The 23,507-nt window shown below is 40.4% G+C and overlaps 1 protein-coding gene across 8 annotated transcripts in view; it reads right to left on the reverse strand.

The window, feature by feature from the left end:
• The window catches only part of LOC136114806 (transducin-like enhancer protein 1), a 72,990-nt gene extending 50,464 nt beyond the window's left edge, over positions 1 to 22,526 (reverse strand). For 2 of the 8 annotated variants that reach the window (XM_071802526.1, XM_071802524.1), the window contains exons 1-5: positions 21,356 to 21,600; positions 19,964 to 20,027; positions 19,826 to 19,870; positions 1,187 to 1,249; positions 154 to 258 (exon numbers count right to left, since the gene is read on the reverse strand). In XM_071802526.1, coding sequence (XP_071658627.1) covers positions 154 to 258; positions 1,187 to 1,249; positions 19,826 to 19,870; positions 19,964 to 20,027; positions 21,356 to 21,585 — 507 coding nt within the window. In that variant the 5' untranslated portion in view covers positions 21,586 to 21,600. Of the gene's footprint in view, positions 1 to 153; positions 259 to 1,186; positions 1,250 to 19,825; positions 19,871 to 19,963; positions 20,028 to 21,355; positions 21,601 to 21,659; positions 21,761 to 21,946; positions 22,146 to 22,391 lie in introns of those variants that run through there. The other 6 variants (XM_065860396.2, XM_065860395.2, XM_071802527.1 and 3 more) reach the window with 6 other exon arrangements.
• Between the last annotated feature and the right edge of the window lie 981 nt (positions 22,527 to 23,507).

The raw sequence follows: 23,507 nt of genomic DNA on the forward strand, positions 1-23,507 counted from the left end.
GTAAACTATTAACTTTATCCCTGCTATAAAATCTGTCTGAAGCAAGGCAAACACTTCAGCAACATTGGACATCAATACAGTGTCACATAGCAAAACATTAAGCTTATTGCAAAAATAGTAAAGCAGTAAGATATGAAAGCAAGTTATACACACTGTAGGAGGTAGACCTGGAAGGCCACGTACCCCGATGATGGCATTCAGTTCAGCCATGGTCACTTGTTTGGCACGTTCTACAGCTTGGGCCACTTGCTGCTGATGCTATCAAAAGAAAAAGGGGTATGGGGAGGAATTTGTGTTAAAGTATTGCCCACACCAAATCAAACGTGGATCACAGACACTTGCACAACCAGTTTGCCTGCAGAAGCCCAGCCTACCTATTCCAAGACATCCCATGCAAATAAAAGGTAACAGTGCCTTATTTCTCACCTGTTCAAAAGCAAACAAGAGCCCTGAAGGCACCCAGCTTACCTCTTCCCCCATGCCAATTCAATATTAATTTTCTGGCAAATGAGTAATCAGTTTCTAATTGAGTTGACAGGAAGAAAATGTCAGCTTCACATTAGTGTCAGTTTTAACATTTATATACTTTGCACTCACACAGCAAAACTTACTGAAATTTCAAACAGGGAAAACAAGTGCTTCACTGACCTCAACAAGAGTTACAAATACTACTTGTAAACTGTAGAGTTTGAAAACGCATATTCAAAATAACAGGCTTCAAAGCGTAACAGCAGCTGCCCAAAATATGCTACAATCACAGTCATCCAGACCAGATGCAGGCTTGTAATCTTAAAGAGTGTTTTGCATCTGAGCTAACTACTCACCTTTTACATTAAAATCTGATACAAATTACACAGACAAGATAAGCATGCCAATTTCACTAGATTCCCATTTGACAACCGAATATCATATAAGCAATTGCCATGATTAGAAATAAAAGCATTTTCTTGCATTGGTAATATTATCCAGACTCCCACTCTCCTCAGGCAATGAATAAGGCTGAGCCATTGTCACTAGTTTGAACTCAGATTTGTTAGACTGAATTAGCAGGGGGTTTGCACACTTCAGCTATAACAGATGTTCCTTACACTTGTGTATTGTGACAAAATTAACATCTTAAAACTAGCTAATTTGCAAACAGAAAAGCAACATAATTGCACTTTAACAGCTGAACAGTTTTACTTACTTCCTGAGACAAAAATGGGATGACTTGTGCACAAATTGTATTCAATCTCTTGGCGATTTCTGTCTATAGAGGAAAAGTATTTTGATTAAAACTGTGGTTTACATTTGTTGCCATATATCAACTAGTGTACAGGATGACATTACATTCACACAGTTAAGAAAGGAACGACAAATCCGCATTTTCATACTACTGCGAGCGTAGTTAATATATAAGCCCAGATGAGGACAGAGATTTAGTTAGCTACTCTAAGACATCTGCCATGTCTAAGTCATCTAATCTGTATATACATTTAGGCACAAATCTGGTCCTTGTACATAGCTCATTAACAAGTAAAGCATTTTTGAAATCCATTAAGTTCAAGATAAACCCTTTTAAAAGGTAGATTTATTATTACTCAAATTATCAAGCAGCATAACATGAATGTGACAGGCATGGAAGAAAAATGCTTCTTTCACGATCAATTTTATCTGCTTATTAAAAGGTAAAATTAGTTTTGCTGACAGAAACACACCATCGGTAGTACAAAAGAAACATCAAAATAGAAGCAAGACAGAATGGAGACAAATGGTATAGACTTCTAAAACACCCATATTCAGAGAGAATTAAAATTATGCAGAAAATTAATCAGATCAGAACATATGATAATCAATAACAACAAATTAGTGAAACCAAGAACAATAAGGCGAGGAGCCAGCAGAAAACAGAACAATCCTTCACTGAAAGCAGCAGACAACAGGACAAAGTCCAACTTTTCCACAGTTTTATCTATATCAGACTTTTGTATCTCCCACTTTTGGCACATGAAATTCAACACAGGATTTCTGGTAGGGCACAGGTATTCTCTCTCATTACTCAGTCTTGGATGTACTTACAGATTTTCAGACCTATACATCTGCTCACCATTTAGAACCACCATTAGAATTAACCCTCAAGTCTTAAAGGTACTTAAGACGGTCCTACAGTTTTCCTTAAAAACGCTTCCTGCAGTCACTGTAGTACAGTTGCACAAAACTAAAATTAGCATCCAGATGTAAACAATCTATATATAAGACACTCTGAACAGCTCCTGTCAGTCTCTGTTGTATCACTAATCCATGTAGGTATTTCTTGGCTTTTTTTGTTTTAAGACACAAAACTGCTGAGAATCATTAGGCCTCCCATGAAATGACATGCATAAACCTGAGCAAAGATAAACTCTTCCAAAGAAGTCATATAAAACCACTGTTAACTCGTTTGTCTAGTTTTTCCCTGAGCCCTCCCATCATCCTCAGTTTCTTAGGAAGACATTACTATGCTCTGATCCTTACATATCAGACCAGCAGTAATTAGGATACAAAAGCCACACTTGGCTTTTCTGCCTCAGCAGACAGGTGATTTGGGATTTAAATACAGCTGGCAAGCTTTAACACCTCTTTACTCACCTCTGACAGATACAGGGAGAATTGTTGATAGCAGTGAGACTAAAACAGCATGTTTCTCTGACACAAGCTGAACTATCCTACCTGACCAAAGTTTGGCATTTGACACATCCATGCTGAAGTTTTGCAGAGACAAGCATCTCCAAAGCAGTTCTGGGATGGTTTCTTTCTATGGCAAAAGGGTTCCCCTTAAACGAGTTCAACGGAGTGACAGTTGCTTTACAGCAAAAGCTTTCTCCCCCTGCAACAAGGGGAACAGATCTCTGTTCACAATAGCAACAGCTGCCATGTCGCAACCATAAAATATCCGCCATTCTGTAGCCTTTAGGACTTACAAACCAGCGCAGGCGATAAAGGAAGTTACCAGCTTAAGTATTATCAGTTATCAGACTTAACTATTACCAAATCTGCTGTTAATTTCAGTGTCTACGCCACTGTGAGAACTTATGTACTAAAGGGCATTTTTCCACATACTAGATATGTCTTCCCAGAAAGCAAGGTATGTCAGGTATGGAAAGAAAGTCTGTTACACAGCAGTCTGATTGGCTGATGTTTAGCTAAGATATTTAAGGTTCGAGAAGTTCATTACCCTAGACCAACAGGATTACCGTTGTTTTTCAGGACAGAAGACAGGATGAATCACAGCAGGTGATAAGAGAGAAAAGAAAAAAGTAAAATAAGACATTCATCTGCTTTTTATTGGAAAGTTCTTCGGTCCATATGGCCTACACAGAAGTCTCCCTCTTTCATAATACTGATATACATATACTTATTGCAGCTGAAAACAGAAAAAAACAAACCTATCTGGAGTAGTCTATACAATATGCAAGTTGTTCATGTTATTAGGTTTTCCTGCAAAGGTCCCAAATATCTGAGCTTCGCTATAACGAATAAGATAGCATATTTGTAATATTCATCTGCAGTGCTAGGTGAACTTCAAGGTACATGCCATAAATCAGTTTATTTGGGGATTGATTGCTTCTATTACAAGTGACAGTTAAGAGATATTTACATTGAAAGAAAACTGAAAAGACTATTCTACACTTTGTAACAAAAGTCTGCTTACATTTAAAAGGCAGTTTGCCTACTAGTGTTATTTCCTACACACAATTAAAGTACTTAGAATTACCTATCCACTATGAGATCTCATACCCCGTTTGCTGCCCCCAAATGTTCAGTAAAAACTATTCTTATTCACAAACATGTTAAAAAAGTATTTTTTTTCCTCTAGTGAATTGCAGAAGTTAGATTTTAATGCACAATTCACCTAATCTTGCCATCAGGAGTTGCAAGAGTTTCTTTTCAGAACTGAGAAAAAGGAATTTTCATTACTTTAAATATAAACCTAGCTGTTCAAAAGGCAATGTACATTCACCTCTCAAGGTACACCATTTTGAAGTATACATGTGTGCGTGTGTATATATACATTCTGAAAGCAAAATTTTTTTGAAGTATTCTAGAAGAGCTTCATTAATCAAGACCAGACATCAGCAACTGGTGGCATTTGAATAAGCTATGCATTCCAGATTTGGGGCTCATGCATTTGAAAGTCTTAAAAGAAAGGTACTTATCAGTTACTTCTAGAGGCCTCCCAATAAAATGTTAGCTATCATCCAAGAATGAATAAGCAAAGAAAATTTTGCAGAAAGCTGCTGGAACATAGACAAACATGACTAATAGCCCATGTTCTTTGGGTCCTTGGTAAAGCAGACTGTAGAAGCCTGCATCTCTCATGAAAGCCCTCCTAGCTCTACAGCAGCTCTTAGCAGTATCTGAAGTGCTCTTAATTGTTTGTGTTCTTAATGCAGAGCCACTTCAATACATTCATTTTTAATAGAGGACTTGAGTGTGGGCCCCATCAAAGAATGACAAAACTACATCATTCACTGGTTCTTGCCGTTGTAATGACTGTCTTTTGATTTATTTGCAAATGACAAGCTCGTCAGGCCCCTGACTGAAGAGCTACCCTCCTTTCTGAAGTATCATTAAAAATTAACATGAAGGAATTCAGCTGCATTTTGTAAAATTAAGTTGAGCCGACAGATTTTTTTTCTTCACTGAAGTATTTTTTTTTGCTTCTGTTCCATCTAATTAAGGACTTAAATGTTTTGACCTAACCATTGCCAAACTCAAGTGTTTGTACTTAAGTTTGTTCCTTGCTAAAGCAAATTCTTAACATAATGGCAAAGAACAAAGCAGCCAGACTAGTTACTAAAAAGAATATGCATTTAAATAAGCCATTTTACTAAGCAGTTAAGAAAGAGCTTGTATATACAATTGTAAGCTTTTTCCCTTCTGCACTGCTAAAAAAAAAAAAAAAAATGAAGTGTTTTCCTCTACAGTAGTATATTCTAGATCATTTTGAATTTTGACAGCTTGTACTTCGCAAAGCACCATGTAAGATATCATACTTAACATGATTTCTTAAACACCTACAGATTTTTGCACTGGAATGACACAAGGGAAGTACAATACAAGTATCCAAACTCTAACGGTATTTCTCACCACACCTAACACCCATGTGTTATCACTAAGGCTGGAAGCCCTAGCCTTGGTAGCCACCGCTGTGGGCTGTAAGTGAAGAATGCAACCTTTCTCTGAGGAGAAATAGTCAATCACCTTTCAGCTTCAGAGGTTTCAACAATAATAATTCAGGGTTTGCTCTAATCAGTGTCTACCGTATGTGTCCCTGTGGTGACTTTAGGTAGAACAACCATGGTGATCTAAAGCAAAAATTAAATGTTAACATGATGTTATTTTTAACAATCAGTTGTATTGTGACAAGCAGGCTGTTGTCAGAGTTAAGACTCCCCGAAGTTGTCCAGGCCCACCTATACAAAACAGTGCTCATCTAAAAATGTCTACTGTATAACAGAAGCTTTTTTTTCCTTTTCTTTGCAAACTGCACTTCCTTCATCACAAAGTTAGATCACTATTTGAAAGCACTCTATCACTATTTCTTAGGGACAGTTTCATGTATTCTCATTTATTACTTTTTTATTTACTTTAGTTATGTCAATCCAATTTTGAGAATCACATTTGTTATTAGACTGGGAAGCATATAGCTTAGGAACAACATGATTAAAAGTAAAGCAAGAACACCCAAAAGTTCTGATGATGCCAAAAAGAAGCATGTCCTAGTCCATTCCTCTAAAGCAAAAGAATCAGAGAATCTGCCTTTAATGCACAGAAATAATACACTGTTAAATCACATTCACCAAACCTTTGGAAGGTAATTCTGAAGTACTCTGCTTCCACTTATATTTTCAACACGTAGAAAGACAAATACAACACTGAACTCCTTCTGGAAGAACAAAATGGACTTCCTGCCTTTTACAGCATGTAACACAGTAATCCACCAGGGAGTAAAGGTCAATGTTGCACTTTTGGTCATTACTGAATCATTTGAGATTATCTGTGGTGAGGATGAGAAGAAAATCGAAGGCTATGAAAATGCTGCAAATGGCTTGACCTCAAACCAATTTTCATCTCCATCCATCTAACATACATGTGGATAAAAGCCCTTTTTATGAGACATGCTTGACCATTTTTTTAATCCTTGTTGCAAACCATAAATCAGTTAAATACCACATTTCAGAAGTCATTGGGTAAGCAGCTCTATGTGTATATTTTAGTCTTGAGCTGAAGTTTACTACCTATATGGAATTTTCATTTTTCCAGCAGAATCACTGAAATAAGCAGTACACTTAAATAACACCGCCTTTATTCCTTTTGTGATTGAGCTCTTCAAAGACAAAGTATACATATTCACAGAGCAATTACAAAAAAAAGAAACATTTCACTGTGCTTAGCTTGCTGCATGCTTTGTTAGAACTTCGCCACAGAAAGACTCAGCCACTTACAAAAATGTGTTGCTAAAAATTCAGGGGGTGAGGGGATGTTTGAGGTATAATATACATCTCTAAACTTAAATATTCAAAAGCCTCAAATGATTTAGGTTAGCATTCTGTGAACTTTGTTATTCATGAGCTATTGAATCCACGTTGAGCACTGAGATATGCATATATTATTAATGCCCTTTTATTTAAAACTAATACACTACAATCTGTTTTGGCAATGGCCACAACAGGAGAAAAAAAAAAAAAAAAGGAGAATAAGGAAACAAAAAAGCAACATGCCATTTAAAAGTTTAGGCCTCCGTAGTATATCAATGTCAAACAACAGCATGTCAAGCTAAGATTCAATTCAGGTAAGTGCCACTGCCAAATTTTCTTGTTCCCAGACGTGCTTTGAGATTATTTTATTGCTTAAAATTTAATTTGTTCCAACTCACGTCTCCATGACAACGTTGGCTAACCCTGCAAATCATTTGGGTAATTGGATATCTTATCTTTCTATTGCTCTCAAATCGAATGATTCTGCTAGAACTGCAGCAGCCAATCAAATTTACAGGCCTCTTGAGTAATAGACTCGCACAAGTAGCCACATTCATCTCCCCTTTACCGCCGTATTAACTACCCTGTGACAAACTGTGGAAGTTGGCCTTCAAACTCTACTTTAAATTATAAACATTGTCATTACTAATACTCTCACCAATAGGCGGGGGTGGGAAGGTTTATTCTCAACAGATACTTGAAATTCAATCTGACAAGCGTCAATGGGTACCACTCATTTCAGTGACAGGAACAATCTCTGTATTTTGGGCTGCAGCTGTCAGTTTAACATGACATATCATTAACAAATACAGCTTTTCCTCTGCCCCACATTTGTACTACTCATTTTAATTGCAAGGTCAGCCACCCACAAGATGATGATACTGAAACCCCAGAAGACTGGCATGAAAAATCTTTAGCTATGAAAAAACCCAAAACATCACCATATTGCAAGTGGGAGTAGGGAGAGGAAGAAGCAACATAAGTATTAACAGAATCAAAACTCGAAATTATAAAGCTACAGAATGCCAAATAGTTTCCAAAGTTAAAACAGTATTTTTTTTTTTTAATTCACTGCCTTAACTACATTTATCTGAATCCTCTTAGATGTCAATTTAAATTACAGAAGGGTCAGGTTAATTTAAAGAAGGTACATATGATGCCGAAGTCAACAGCAACTCTTGCCAAACATCTACTACAGGTTTGGACTTCATTCAGCTGTAAAGTGAAGTGACTAGATATATTTCAGATGTCTAATTTCAAGGTTTGCTATAATAATAGAGGCTGTTGCGAAGCTCTCGATGAACCAGTGTACACAACTGTCCATCCCATTTGCAGCTGTAAATCCTGTAGAACCTAAGCCAACTGGCAAGAAATAAGCTGTTGTCAGGATGTTAAAGAGGTCCTTTCACAGATCTTCACTATGTCAAGACTCTTCTTGAACTTGACTAAACAAGACACCTATCACATTTCTTCTTTAATCCAACTGCAGCCCATCTTGGTCAAGCACTCACAACTACAAACAGTTTTTATCCAAGTTTTAGTTCCACAACTTACCTTCCATGCCTAAGCTAACCTGCAATACACAAAGAAGTGTTTAAATCTTGAAATCAGTACACAGCTTTATTTTACTTTCCAGCACACAGAGTTCTGACTTTTTTTAGATTCCATGAGATGCTGAGCAAGTCCAATGCTGACTCCAATTCGGAAGAGAAGGCCTTGCAACTTTTGCTTCCAGAGGTACAATTTCTTTGCACAACACTGGAGACATCTGGACTTGTCCAACATCTCAACTAACTAGTCAAGCAGAAAACAGGAAAGGGCCAGCTTAGACCACCACAACAGTGAGTTAAATAGGCTCAGAGGAGGCATCCATCAGGTAGCAGAGCAGCCCAAAGTATCAGAACCACCAGGCTGGGAGCAGAGGTTTTGGGGGGAACAGCAAGCACCCCTTTCCCACAGGACTGAGATCTCATGTGCTCTTACAGTGCTCCAGAAGAAGCGTGGTCTCTAAAACTATCCAGCATACTTTGCATTGTTACCCCTCAGGACACTACAAACTAAATTTGCTCTGGACAACTGAGCAACACTACACTATACAAGAAATGAGATACATCTGCAACTGCTAGGCCCCTATCAGAAATGAGCCCTCTTTACTTCTCACTTACTTTAGGTCATATCTTAAAACTACTTAATATTTTGCCCACCCTTCCTCCCACAAGCTGCATCCAAATTTCTGCAACATAAGTAGCACTTGCCACACTGAGGCACTTTATTGGGATGGCAGTAGAAAATCAGAGCTGAAGAAGTGCCTAGAACCACACAGCTTCTAAAACTTAGAGAACAAAGTTCCTCAAACCAAGCACATATGTTTAGAGTATATAAGTCAATAACAAAACTCCCAGTCAGGATTCAGTCCTTATCAACATTCAGGATTATAATAGCAGTAGAATCTGGATTTGACTAGAAGAATAAGCATGCCACCTGACAATAAACAAGACATATCAAAACAAGGGCAGGAAATATGGAGGAAAAAAAAAAATGTTATGTTCACCAGGACTTTAGAAATAACTACTAAACCAAACTTTCCAAGATAGTCACATGCACTTCTGTATCTTAAATGCGATTTCACCATTTTACAATACTTAGTATATTCACAGCTCAGTTTCAAAAATTCGTCAAGTCACAGAAACGACTAAAGGCCTTAAAGGTGTTCATATCAATGCTTCAGGTGCCATCAGCTGACTAACTAATGAATAACATGAAGAGTGACAACTCTTTTTAGCAACTAGCAGAATAATCTGCTACACAGGATTTGGAAGGAAGGTGAATATAATAAGAGGTTTTCACTACATGGGAAAAAAGTTTGGAAACTTTCAGCAAAACCTTGGGAACACGTTAATAAGTTTCTTCCCCATTTAATTATTTTATTATGTATATTCTGTTGCTCACAAAACAGAAAAAAAATAATAAAGATACCATCTAGATTACATTCTAATAGAGAAGAATTGATTGACACTGTCAAAATAGAAATTAATTTGATTGAGATTGACAATCATTACAGAGTTAATAATTACTGGGACAGGAAAGAGGAATGAAAAAGCCAGTAAGACTTCAGGAAAGCTATTGCCAACTGGTAAGATCAGCTTTATAGGATCTGTTAATGAGGGGGGAGATAAAATAGCATTACAGAGAAGTGGTATTTTCTTTATGAAACAATATTAAGGACACGGGTCACAGTTAATACACCTGAGAATGGAAGAAGGGACAGAGGAAAAAGGGAAGGGATGGAATTGTGCCAGGAAAATTCTTAACTGACTTTAAACAAACAGGAAAGCATACAGGAAGTGGAAACTAGGTCAGGTGAGGCAGTATGAACATATACAGCAGAAGCACACATTTTTGTAACTATGTGCCACTAGTAAGCTACAGCTAAAGTAAAGCTAGTGCTCTACAGGTTGGAATACTTGGAGAAGAAAAAAAAAAAAAGGTCCAATCCCCTCAATTAGAAAAGGAAAGATATGGTCAAGGGACATAAAGAAGGCCAAATGAATATATATTTTTTGAATCTGACTTAGCTATACAAGAATCACTACCAACCACATAATATAAATCACTAGTTATGCAAGGTCAACACTTCAGCTTAAACAGGAAAGAACAGGTCAGAGTGTTCCAAGTAAAATGTCTTCAAACTGGCGTGGCCTGATGAAATAAAAAGAGCACATTAGTGAACAGTGGGCAGCTAGTGGACACCTTGCAGAATCCGCACATGTCAAATAGATAGGAAACCACAAAAAGACAGTGCCTAATAAACAGAAAGTAGCCAATGAAGGAACAAAGACACTCCAGTTTAATTACTATTCCTTAAGTCTAGGGCATTAAAAAGCCTCTTATCCATGAACATCTGTGTGAAAAAGGGATATAAATCACAACTCAGAAATATTTTTTGTCAGTAAATAACATCAGAATTATGCAATGTCCAAAAAGAGAAAGTAATTATGGCTAAGAGAAGCAGATGATGTCAACATCCTCGCTAAGAATTTAACAGTCATAGCACTCTCAGGAGTAACAAACTGCACAACCCAGCTAAAACTTCACAGGAAGAAGTATAAAACTGCTTGATGATTAAACCATGTATGAATACATCATTCTATTCTGTAAATTAAGAAGGCCTGCATGCATGATAGGCCCAGTATTTTTCACTGTTTCCCACTAACAAGCATGAAGATCTCTTCATTTCCCCTAATCCTTAATTTGCAGAGAGCTTCAAGCTGAGAAAGACAGAATATGCCAGAGAATAGCTTCAGAACTCACTTTGCAATGAATGAGAAAGTGGGCTACAAAGGAAAAAGAAGGACAGGGATAAACAGGAATAAAAGACCATAGCATGCCTAGACAGGAACATAAAGGAAAAGGAAATAATGGACCAGGAAGGAATCTCTTGGTCACAGCAGATCAGAAGTTGAATGTAAGTCAATAGCATGCTGTTGCAAAAAAGGCTGCCACCGCAGTATGCCATAGGCTAAGTAAACCCTCTCTGCAGCTCAGCACGGCATTTCCTCCCGGGAGTATCGCACTTCATCAGGGCAACAGCATTCAGAGAATAAACATTAGACTGTAGAGGCATTCAAAATGGTTCTGGAAGGCAAGGGAATGATCTGCTCTCCCTGTCCAAGGTGAAAGAAATGCATAATAAAGGAGCTGAAGCTGTAACAGAAGAGACTGAAGTTGTAACTGAAGAAGCACTTCAACAGCAAGGACATAAAAGCACTCTGCTACCTGGAGAGCTTGTGAGTCACCACTACTGTGAAGTCTCTGCTAACAGATAGGACCAGCATCCTATCAGGAATGACACTGGTATACCCAGTCTTGCTAGGGCACAGGGAGCCACTAGGTACTTTCCAGTTCTGTGATTCTACAGTTCATACTTCAGATTAAAGAAAGAGCATAAGAGCTTCCCATAGGTCTTGTTAATTAAAGATTTTGTGTTTGCTTAACTGACAATTTACAGCCATAATTTGAGGCCACAGACAGCCAGCTGTCTGCACAGTAACAGCTGGAAGCCTTATATCTATTTAAAAAACCCAAAATTTAGAGTGACCTTATACCCAAACTCACACATCAGCAGTGATAAAACATTTCAGCTTTTTTGGTTTTAAACAAAAAACTTTGTTGTAAATGGAAACTATTGTGGCAACACCACTAAAGAATTATCTTGCTGTTAGTTATTTTTCACAAGAAGTTGTGGGTTTTTCATTCCCCGCCCTCAGGCATTTAATTCAAATCTATACATTAAAAAAAAAAAAAGTTGAGATCATCATACCATGAAGCAGAAACTACAGCAATTTGAGGGTTTTAGAACACTTAAACAATTTAATAAATAGGCAGATTTCCACAGCTCATAAAAACTATCCAGTTTCAGATGAGCTTTCATCTTCTTGACTTAACAAAAGCAGGTTTCCTCATAAACTTACTACCTAAACAAGGTAGCTGAACAAGCATACCCATTCTTGCTTCCCTTCTCCAAAACTGAAAGCTATGTTTTTGTTTTTGCTTGTTAATCCATAGAAGCCTTTAAAATGGCACAAACAGAGGCAGCAGTAGTTTGTTCTCTAAATCAATTTTATCCCCAGCCATCAACTTGATGTTCCAGCACAGAGAAAGAACAGTCTTTCCCTTCTAATTCAAAAATCCATACTGCCATTGCCCTTGCAAACTGCTAAACAAGCAGTATCGGCAAGTCACTTGTGTTCTGTAATATATTTACTGCAAATCCCAATGGCTCGCCTCCTAATGCAGTTTTCTATTGTGTCTGTTCGTGTCAATACACTGACTGGTCACCTTACAAGTAAGTTCCTTTCACCGACTGTTTACACAAACATCAAAAAGCTTCAAGAAGAACAAAAAAGACTGAAGAGAAAAAAAAAAAAAACTTCCATGCTGCTGGGAGAGGGAAACAAAAACAAACAAGCTAACACCCACACACAAACAAAAAACACACAGCCCTACAACAAAACACAAATTAACCTCAGTTCTCAAGTTCGGTTATCACATAGCCAAAAGGGCTAGTTAGTTCTTCAGATCACCTGAGAAGTACAAGATATTTCCAGATAAGCAGCCCTGACACAGAGCCTACCTAACACTCCTTAAAAGAACTTTATTTGTAATTTACTCATCTGTGCCAATTTGTTCACATGTCTGAAGAAGTAATGAAAAGGCAAGAGCAACTCAACCAGTCCCCAAGCAGAGATTAGAATCTTAAACACTGTGCAATTTATCATTAGCCACAGAATATTATTATCATTATCAAAAATTCAGTGAAATCTACCAAACTGATTAATTTCCTTATCTGTTTTGCCCATACTAGAAAATATATTTTATAACAATGAGACTTGCTAACAACTAAAATACGCCTCAACACGTACGAACTTAAAATACTACTACTCTATGAAATAATGCTATAAACATTTTTCTATTCTCATCTCACTTAAACATATTGTGAATATGGTTCCAAGTGAGAAAACTCAACATTGTTTCCATTTATTTTTATGAACACAGCAATAGAGTGGGCTGTTTAAGTACCAAAAAAAGTGAATCACTGGGCCTTCTTTCAAAAAGGGACAATCTCAGGAAATAACTGATTTTTAGAACCATTCAGATTTAAACTAGAGTTCAGTTAAGAATAAACTGGGTTTCAGCAAGCTCTAATCTACTCTTCAATCCTCTCCAGCACTATGCCATAAACAGGTCACCAGTGGAGTTTCATATGAGCCTTTACTGCAATCTGTTTTTTGAACACATTCAACAGTGCAGCCTGGAAAAGAAAAAAAAAAATGACTGAAGAACTGCAAAGAGACCTTACAAGTCTAAGAGGGCAATGAAAAGAATTGTATATTAACAAAATTTATGTACACAGTGAGTAGCCATCCCTGACCTCAATGTAAAGTGATGGTTCCTGAGCTTATCATTCAGGAGCAAGAACCTAAATGTGAAAGGTGACTCCAGCAGTTCACCACTCCCTGACAGCCAAAAGAGCAATCCGATACCGGGAACTTTACTAAAGGGGAAAAACAACCAACCAAACAAACAAACAAACCCAAAACAACAAAACAAAACCAACCAACCAAACAAAAACAACTACACACAACTGAAAAGAATATAAATCTCTGCTTCATCTGCACTCTGAGAACTGCATTTAGTTCTAGTCCCCTCATTTCAACAGGGTAAGTTAAAAATGAAAAAGGTTGAATGGAAAAGCAAGGAAGATGATCAAAGAAATCTACACAACCGTGTGGGCTGTGACTGCCCAACCTGAAAAGGAGTCAACACAGATGGGTTACAACAGAGATATAAAATTTTGAGTGCATTGAAAAAGCAGCCAGGCATCAACAACTTGTCTATTCTGAGAGCTAGGAGACATCAAACAGAGACAGTGGAAACCAGGTTCAAAGTAAACACAGGTTGATTTGTGTCCTGCACCTGGGACAGCCTCCCCACAACAGCACAGCCAGGATGGAGACACACTAGGAAAGAGTTTTGCAAAACAGGGAATGCGTGCCCTGAACAACAAGTTGAATACACATCAGCACTACTCCCTTGTGTTGATGAAGGCTACATCTCACACTAGGATGCAACTGTATGACTGTAACAAGCTGGCTGATTAAAATAAATTGTTCCCCTCTCTGTTGTGCTTGTGCAGCAAGAGGAAGCAGTTGCCCAACTGGAGCAAGTCACTTAGTGAAGCCAGTAAGATGATCAGGCAATCTGAGCACACAACGTACCAGGAAGAAGTCAGTTTTGTTTAGTTTCAAGAAGAGGAGGATCAACGGGACAGGAGATCTGACTGCAGAGAAAGAGTTGATTATGGAGAAGACTAAACCAGAGGTTTAGTGCACTCTGCTGTGCACTCAGAGGTGCACAGCAGAAAAGCAAAAGGCTAGCAATCATCACCAGTGCAGAAAGGCAAAGTCCCAATCCCTAACAGTCTGTGATTCTGTGTGAAGGTCAAATACTTGTAAGCAATGACTTTTGAAGTACATGCAGGTTGAGACGGACAAACGACAGTCTCATGTTCAACCTGAGCTTACAGGCTGTGCTTTTTGCAAGTTTCAAATTTCTACCTTGAATATTTTGTGGGGGTAATCTTACGTGACATCCCTGGGCAACGCTTTCCAGTATTTCACCTTCACACAGAATCACAGACTGTCATGGTTGAGACGGACAAACGACATGAGACCAACCGGCATGTACTTCAAAAGTCATTGCTTACAAGTAATCGTAAGGACTGATCTTTTAAACTAGCTGTTTTGACCAAGAGGTGCTGAAAAATTGGGAATTATCCCCATCTACTTTAGTTTTTCCCCTTTCTGAAATAACTATTAGAACAACTACCATTGCTCAAATAGCTATATCCAGAGTCCAACTAAGTAATACGATGTAAAAGACAAAAAGAGTGGTGTTTGACATAATTGCTATTTGATATCCCGAAATCTTATTTCAAGTGGAAAGATAACAGCTTTGAGTAGAACTAATTAGGTTATCATTTTTAAAATAACAGTACCATGCAGTCTTCCCATAAGTGCCAGTTAACCTGAAATAGTTTTTAAAGGCTTTTACTGTATGCCAGTGGTGACCGACTATCAAACCTGTAAGATCTTCCAGTTTGCACAGGAGACACAACACAATTTTACTGCTTTGCTACAGACACTTAAATGCTGGAATAAGGTGGGATAAAAGGCTATTAAAATACTCAGCTTGATTTGGTATAACAACTAGCAGAAGGAAGAAAAGCATTTCCCCAGAATCTGTTGTAACAAAAAGGGTACTGCACATTCACAAACATCTTACTCTTCTTCTTGCCCAAAAAAAAATACCAGTATTTTCTTTTGCCCACTTGAACCAATCCATATACATACACATATATCAACAGACAATTGGCAACCTAAGTTCCAGCAATGCATGTGGCTGGTAGGAATGCACCTCCTCTCTCCCTCCACAGTTCATGAGGAACCTGAAACCAGGTAGACAAAGTCTAAAATGTGAGATGATCAACCAGTATTTAACATATCCACAGAGTTTACACTGTGACATACTTTCAGATCAAGTTGCATATGGAGTCGACACAGTAGATGGTATCTGACAATATGGTTATCTAAAAGCCACATAGAGGCTTATTTCACACAGTGCCCTGAATCTGTCAGATAACTCCTTAACAGTAATAATGGTCTCCAGCTTGCGTGTGGTTCAAAAGTTGAGAAAGTTGAGGTAATTATTCTAGTCTTTCCTCTCCATTCAAACTGGCAACTCTAGTTGTGGTTGAAATGGCTGCACTGGTGATACAACTGTACTCATTTAGAAACCAAATAGTTGTAGAATGTACAATTTTGGAGTGAAAAACATTATGTTCCAATCAGCCTTACAAAAAACAGATTTTGTAAGCTTTATATGACAGGGACAACTGTAAAATGCTCTTGAAGCACTCACTGCACACCACACCAAAACCCTAAGGATTATGCAGTTTTCATTCCAATAATTAAAATGCAAAGAGGAAAAAAATAAATTCATTTATCTTTAAACCCTTCCAACAGCACAGCCATCCTACTCGGGAGTTGTAGAGAGCTAACTAAGCTCCTTAATTCTCTTCTATTTAACCCACTCCTGAAAACTGATATTCTGATATACCCATAAAAGTTTCTGTCCTTTGCTGTAGAGCATTAGAAATTATTCCACAAAACAGTCCAGGCTAAAACATTTAACTCTCATATAATTGGTTAATGTAATGCAGTTTGGGAGTTTGTACACTTTTCTACAAGCCTCAAGGTACCAAATGACAGATCTGCCTCCAGGCGGGTCACAGACATCACAATAACCCATCCAAAGAGACGGAAACCTAGCTGTCACCATTGGGATAGCAGAAACCCACTTACTGTAGTAGTTTATATAGTCTGTCAGTTGGTTCAGTAGTGATGAATTTTTCTTTCTTCGTCTGCCTGCCACCGAACAAAAGCTAATCTTGCACCTAAACAATCTAGGCATTAAACGCACAGGAAGCCTTATCTTCTGACTTAAGACAGAAGATGACAAACAGACCCGGTGAAAATAAAGAGGCACTGCCCTAATAGCCAAGAGCAGCAACCCATTATGTACAGTGTGATTTTTAACACCCAACCAACTCTATATCTTGGCACTAACAGTTGATGCATCTGCTTTGCCAGCCAGGTTGTCACAGTGGGAAAAGTCTGACTTGGATGGTATAACACAGAAGACAAAGACCACTCTGTCTTGTTATGAAAATAATATCTTAATCAACCCTAAATGAATCTTCAGGTGCTTGTTTGTTCCACCTATGCAAATCTTAGTAACTATTCATCTTAAAACAATTAACTCTGAAAATGGCATAAGAATCCATACACATCCTCCTAAAAACTAACCTTCGAAATTCTTAAAAAAAAAAATCACACAGAAACAAGACCAAAAAAAAGACACAAACCAGACACAAATATGCCAGAAAGATTATTTCCTGACCACTGTTCAGTCAGCAGGTTGAAATCCAGCAGCACCTGGACTTTAGGACACACTCTTGCAATTAAACACTTCAAAATGCCAAAACCAAAGCTGTGAAGGAAGCCTTACTATGGCCCTTTCTGGACTCAAATGCAACATATTCAAGTGAAAAGCTCTGCACTACAACTGTTTGTGTATGGGAAGTTCACCTCAATTAAATTTGTTTATAGCAACATTCAAGTCCTGACTAACTTTTAGTCAACTTGTAACAGATTACTAATTCAAATGAAGACAGGACTGCTGACGCAACTGTACCAGTACAAGAAATCAACCCTTTCACAAGCAAGCAAACTGCAAGTACTTCATTTTATCGACGTGACTCTACCTTAACAGTGATGTATGCACCACACTGAATAAAAAAAAAAACACCACTGCAGTGTAATTTTTCGTTTTTTCCAATCAGCAGCACAAGCACTACGAAGGGCTTCACATAGAGTGAGTGCAGCATCCACATAGGAGGCAGGCTTTAAAAATATTAAAGCTTGTTCAGTGGAAAGTTTCCCCATCACTGCATTTTTCAGTAACAAAGACGTTGTCAGAAATGACAATTTTTCATGTCCCCTGATGATGCCTTGCTAGCATTTGGTTATAAGCCATAAAGCAGGAATAATTTCAGCCTGTCAGGAATCTAGCTAATGCCCAGTTTCCCCCCAGAGAGAATTCCTGTCAAACGTAATGAGAGCTCCAAAGGCCCTCTCTACAACATAATGAGCACTTAGGCCATGCTGGTGATCAGCCAGCAAAAAGCATCAATTTGAGCCTGGCTACACCCTTGGGGATAGACGTCACCATTTTTAATAATAATTATGATTACTATCTGCCAAAAGCCTCCTCAGAACTTATCGTCAGCCATGGAAATTCAGAAGAATGCCATTGGTAGGTTACAGGAAAAAAAAAAACTAAGACCACCTACATACCAACAAACTGTAACACCATTTGGCATTCTCATTGCAGGCATCTAAATCAAAAGTCTTTAACAAGAAGGTGCTACTTTTACTGGAAATCAGAATTACTTAACATGTAAAAGCATAGTATATGAGACTCATATCCACGGAAACATATTTATGCCTTCAAAAGCTTATTCTTTTCTTAACAATGTAACATGCAGAGCAAGTGTGCTCTAGTTCCCCTGGCTAAAGCCAACATAGGTATAATTCTCTGTTATAAATCTTAAAAGCTTCCGAACTATCACTGCCTACTCGCTATGTAATTATAGTTGCCATACATATAGAACATTAAATCCTTGCAACACACAGATGTTGAGGTCAAAGTAGAAACCTGAGTTCTTACTCTCTTTAATCTTATGGGCTTAACTGATTCCATCTAAAGATAATTCCTAGTACATTTACTGAAGTCACACATTCTCTTCAAAGATCTTCTGAAAATAACATCCATTTCACACCAAGTAAGGCTCCTATACAGATGTTGGCTTCCTCACAGGTTACAGTGTGCCAAAAACTCGTTTAGTAAAATTAAAAAAAAAAAAATCCAAGAAAGAAATCTCCAAATTACAATTAAATCCCCAAATTACGAAGTCACCTCACAGAATAACTGATGTTCTTCTAAAACACCAGATCCAAGAAAACCAATGCAGCTACAGTACATAATCAAGTCGAACACTACTCTAGTTGTCCTGTCCACCTATTCAGTGCATTACTTTAAAAAAAAAAAAAAAAACTGTCTTAATATTTTTTCTTTTACCAAGATTTTAGATTCAAACAAGTATATCTCTGAAAACCAAGAGAATACCTACCCACGTAGCAAGTTAGCATGGAATTATACTACTACCTTATCAAATGTAATATATTTAGGGGAAAACAAAACAAAAATCAAAGACTCCAGAGTTACAAAAGCAAACTTCAGCTCTGCAATTCACTCGCTTAATGAAAAGTCTTTGAATACGCTGAAGATCCCAAACCTGAACTAATCAATTTCTTCGCTGTGCCCTAGCCGGTCAGCCATGCTCTTTAATTTAATGAAACAAGAGTTTTAGATGAAATAGCACATACACATAACGAAAGAATTGTATTGTTGCACTTTGAAATGTGTCCAACTGTGCAACTCCATCTAATGATAATTTTTTTTAAAAGGCCATCGATTTCTGAAAGACTTATTGTACCAGTATCTTGATGAAAAAGTGAATGTCAGCATATCTACAGAATACTTACACCCTGCCATTAATGCTTTATTTGGCAGACAATGACTACTCAATTGAGGGTCCTCTGGGCTGAGCAATCATTTAGCTTTTCTTCTCTTATGAGGTCCTTAGTGTCTTGTTCCAGTTCAATACTCTTTTTATTCACCATTATAGTGGCTGTAAGTGTGAATTTTATGGGAACTTGCAAACTCATAGTCATAACTAGAGCTTTCCAAGCCACTAATCTTTTCATGCCTTTAAACAGCAAGGATTTGAGCAACTATCACTACATGCTACACAACCATAAGACCAGTTCTACATATCAAAAGCTCTACCAACAAAAGAAAACCATGTAAAGCACCGAATTATACTTTTGAAACCACAGACAAGACCTTTCCTATTTCACCAACGTATTTCAAGAACAGTACGAAAAAAAGCCTGGCATTTAACCTAATCTATCAGAAATCTACGTCATTTGACAGCAGATACGCAAAGGTTTACTAATCATAGCTACAAATCAGCCTATTGATTCAGACACATGATACAGTCATCCAAACATAAACAGAACAGCTACATTTAAATGCACTAGACAGACTGCAGATTCTGTGGTAAAAACAAAATGCCTTACCTGTTTGTGCATTTCAATGTTTAATCCATACGACATTTCATAATACTGCAAATAAAGAAGCACACGTTATTTTCTTATGCTAGCTTACATTGTATTCGGAAATAATTACTGAAATCAATAAAAAAAAAAATCACTTACCATCACATAGTGCCTCTGCATTTCTGTCTTTTCGCTTGCCAGTTTCTCACATTCCAATTTAAGGCTACAAAATAGATCACACTTTAATGTAACTGTTACATCATTCATTTTGACATCTATCCGTTTTCTTTGTATTTTGACAGAAGCATATAATTTTAAAATATCTCATAAATTAACAAGCAAACACAGGAAGACTTAATTAAAACTTTAAACACAAAGGCTAAACAGTAAATCTAAAAGGCATTTCATGGGTGCTGTATCAGACCCAGGCTGTTTCCAGAACCTAAACACAGCCAGACTTCATGTTTTGATAAAGAGCTGCTATGAAGTGCTACAACTTTCAAGATGTAACAGGATCTGAATTTCTCCAAAGTACTTCTCAGTAGTAAAATAGAGATATTTCTTTGTAGATGACAGCAAATTACTGCCAAATAACACAACTGAAGTTTACAATTACAACTTGAGTATGTCTATAATTCTTAACCCTCTAGCTAATGTTATCTTGCCGGCAACTTGAAAATCTGTAACTTTGATTCTCATTTACTGGAAAGTTTGTTTTCTATTTTTGCTTCCATAAATGAAGTCGCATTTGGCACTTGCCTATCTAGCGGCATCTAACAACAGTATAATTCTGACTAATTTCACTAAGGGTAAATGCCTCAACATCCCCTTTGTTTCCTGGCAAACTGATTTTTTTTTTTAATAACACTAATCAACATCCTAAGGAACAGTTAGAGTGTCAGCCAGCATTTTTCAGTCATAGCTGCAATAGTGCATGTTTACACTGCATTTCTAAAGTAATAAATGGCTTAAACAAGTGAATGATTTTAGATAAGACTGAAGCCACAGCATCATAGGTAAGAAAGAGGAAGTCTAATCAAAACCAAGCAATTTTTAACTGGGAAATCTGGAAAGATTTTGTTCCTATTCAGATCTTGCAGGTCCACATAACTGCAAAATTAAAGAAGATTAATGCCCCTTAATGCCAACTGCCCTTTGTACGCAAGAGCCCATATCCTAAATCTCTGTTGGGACCTCAGCAGCAAGCACAAATACAACAAGAACATCTGAAGGACAGCATAGCAATCAGAAACTCATGCCATGGCTTCAGTAGATTAACATCAACTTTGTGTCAGTACTCTAGTACTTGTGTGCTTTAACACTCCTTCTTGGCTCTTCTAAGAACCGCATGTTAGCATTTTATTAATCTGTACATTAACACCACAGACAAATGAGCAAACATGAGAATTAGCCTCCTTAATGCTCCGTGTCACAGAATTCGCATTGGTCTTCTCTCGATATACTTAAAGTCCTCCACGTAATGATCCCTAATAAATACTATTTTTAAAAAAATTGCATATAAGAGCCTAACCCCTCCAGTTTCGACGTTACCGGCCTTTCGCGGGTGCCCGGGCAGCACATCGGCAGGAAGACCCGTGCAGAGCAGCAGCGTCATCTCCTGAGCGCCCCATCCTCCACGCACCCCCCACCACTGCTGGGATCGGAGCTCCCCGCGTCGCCTCTTTCCAAACCGTCCAGCGGAGGCCAGCAGTGCCGGGGCGGTCGGGTCCCGCGGCGGGACGCAGCGCGACGCCGCACGCCACCGCCTGGACGCGGCCCATCAGTGCAGCCCCCCGCGCCCGGTCGGGGACGGGGCAACTACCCCCAGGCTCTGAGGCGGCCCGCCGGCGCTCACCTGTGGTACTGCGCCTGGAGGAACTGGAACTCCTCCTTGATGCGGTCCAGCGACTCCGGGATGGTGAATTTGAAAGGCTGACCCGCAGCTTGGTGCGGGGTCTGGTGCGGTGGCGGCCGGTGCGGAAGAGAGAGGCAGGTTCAGACACAGCGCGGCCGCCCCGCGAGATGGTGGGCGGCGCCGCCCGTTCCGGCCGGGCCGGAGGGATGCAGGGAGGGATGCGGGGAGGGAGAGCCCAGCCCGGCCCGCCCGCCACCTCCCCGGGGCGCTACGCACTTGTTACCCACCTTCCCGTCCCTCATCTGCGCGGGACGAGGCTAACCACGCTCTGGGAACCGCTCCGGCCCCGACCCACCCGCTCCTGCCGCCGCCGTCGACTCGAAAGCGGGGCGTGCCGGCTCCTCCCCGCCGACCCCCACCGCGGGGGCACGCCCGACCCGGGCGCCGCACTCGGCGGGGAGGGGGATGCTGTCCGGCCCAGAAGCAACCCCCTCGCCGTCATTCATAAAGCAAATAAGTTGCCGACGAAACAAAAGGGGTCGGGGGAGGGGGCGCGTACCCTCCCTGGCCGCGCCGGCAGGCACGATGCACCACTCCCCCGAGAAAGGGGCAAACTTGGGGGGGCGCCCGCCACCCCCCATAGCCGGGCGGGGGGGCGCCGGCAGTGCGGTGCCGCCCAGCCCCCGCCCCGCTCCCCCACCCACATGGAGCGGCGGCCCGGGCCGTACTTACGGGGTGCCGGCTTTGAGGGAACATGGCTCTGGCCGCAGCGGGGTTCCCTCCCAGCGTGGTTCTCAGGTCGAGCTCTCCGCCCTGTCCCGGCTTCACACCCCGAGACGCCGAGGAGGCAGAAGCGGCGACACTAGCCGTTCGCTTTCCCTCCGCTGCCGCGAGCAGGAGCGGGCAAGGCGCCGCTCAGTGCCCCCTCCGCGGGGACATCCTCCGGCCGCGGCGTCCTTTGTTGCTGTTGTTCCTGGGAGGGCTGGGGTTGCCCGGAGGAGAGGGAGGGACCGCGCTCGGGACGGTCACCGCCGCTCCGCGCTCCTTCAGCTGCGGTCCGGCCGGCGGGCGGCGCCTGTAGCACCCGGGCGCGGCGGAACGGGACCCGACGGGACAAGGCGGTGGGGGACGGCCGCCCCGACGTGGAAGCGAATAATGCCTCTCTCGGGCTCTCAAGGTGCCGATGCAACTGTAAGGCCGCAAACCTCGGGCGCGGGCGACTTCTCTCCCCACTTCTGCCTCCTGCCAAGAGGGGAAAATCCAGGCGGACGAAGCGGGACGCGGTGTCAGTGGCGGGACCGTCGCAAGCCAGGGGGGCGAGGAAAAGTCTCCGGGGAGGGCCGCGATGCTCCCGGGCGTCGTCGGAGAGGCCAAGTCATCGGCAAGATACGGAGCGATGAACAAGAGAGGAAGGCGGTAGTAGGAGGAGGAAGGGGGCGGAGGGGGCCTCTGCACAGCCGGCCCCGATCGGAGCCGCTCCAGTAGCACATGCACGAAACGCAGGAGGGCAGAGGAGGGGGAACCACACACGCAGCAGAGACTCTTCCGTTAGTTGCAGTGAGGTCCCCTAGGACAAAAGAAAAACGAAACTCCTGCAAATGTGCGTTGGCCCGATCGGTCAGGCCGCCCGCTCGTCGGAAAAAAAAAAAAAAAAAAACAAACAAAAACACAACAGGAAAAATAATAAAAGAAAGATAAAAGCGTCTGTTTCGGGCTAACTCAGACGAGAAGCTCCTTCGTGCAACGGCACCACTGCAGCCGCCTCCGGGCGGGTGCGCATCGGAGACCTGCGTTTCTCACCAAGACCCGCCGAGTGCGTTACATCGCGGCGGCATCAGCAGCAGCATC

The sequence above is a fragment of the Patagioenas fasciata genome, chromosome Z, assembly GCF_037038585.1.
Source record: "Patagioenas fasciata isolate bPatFas1 chromosome Z, bPatFas1.hap1, whole genome shotgun sequence".
Lineage (NCBI taxonomy): Eukaryota > Metazoa > Chordata > Aves > Columbiformes > Columbidae > Patagioenas > Patagioenas fasciata.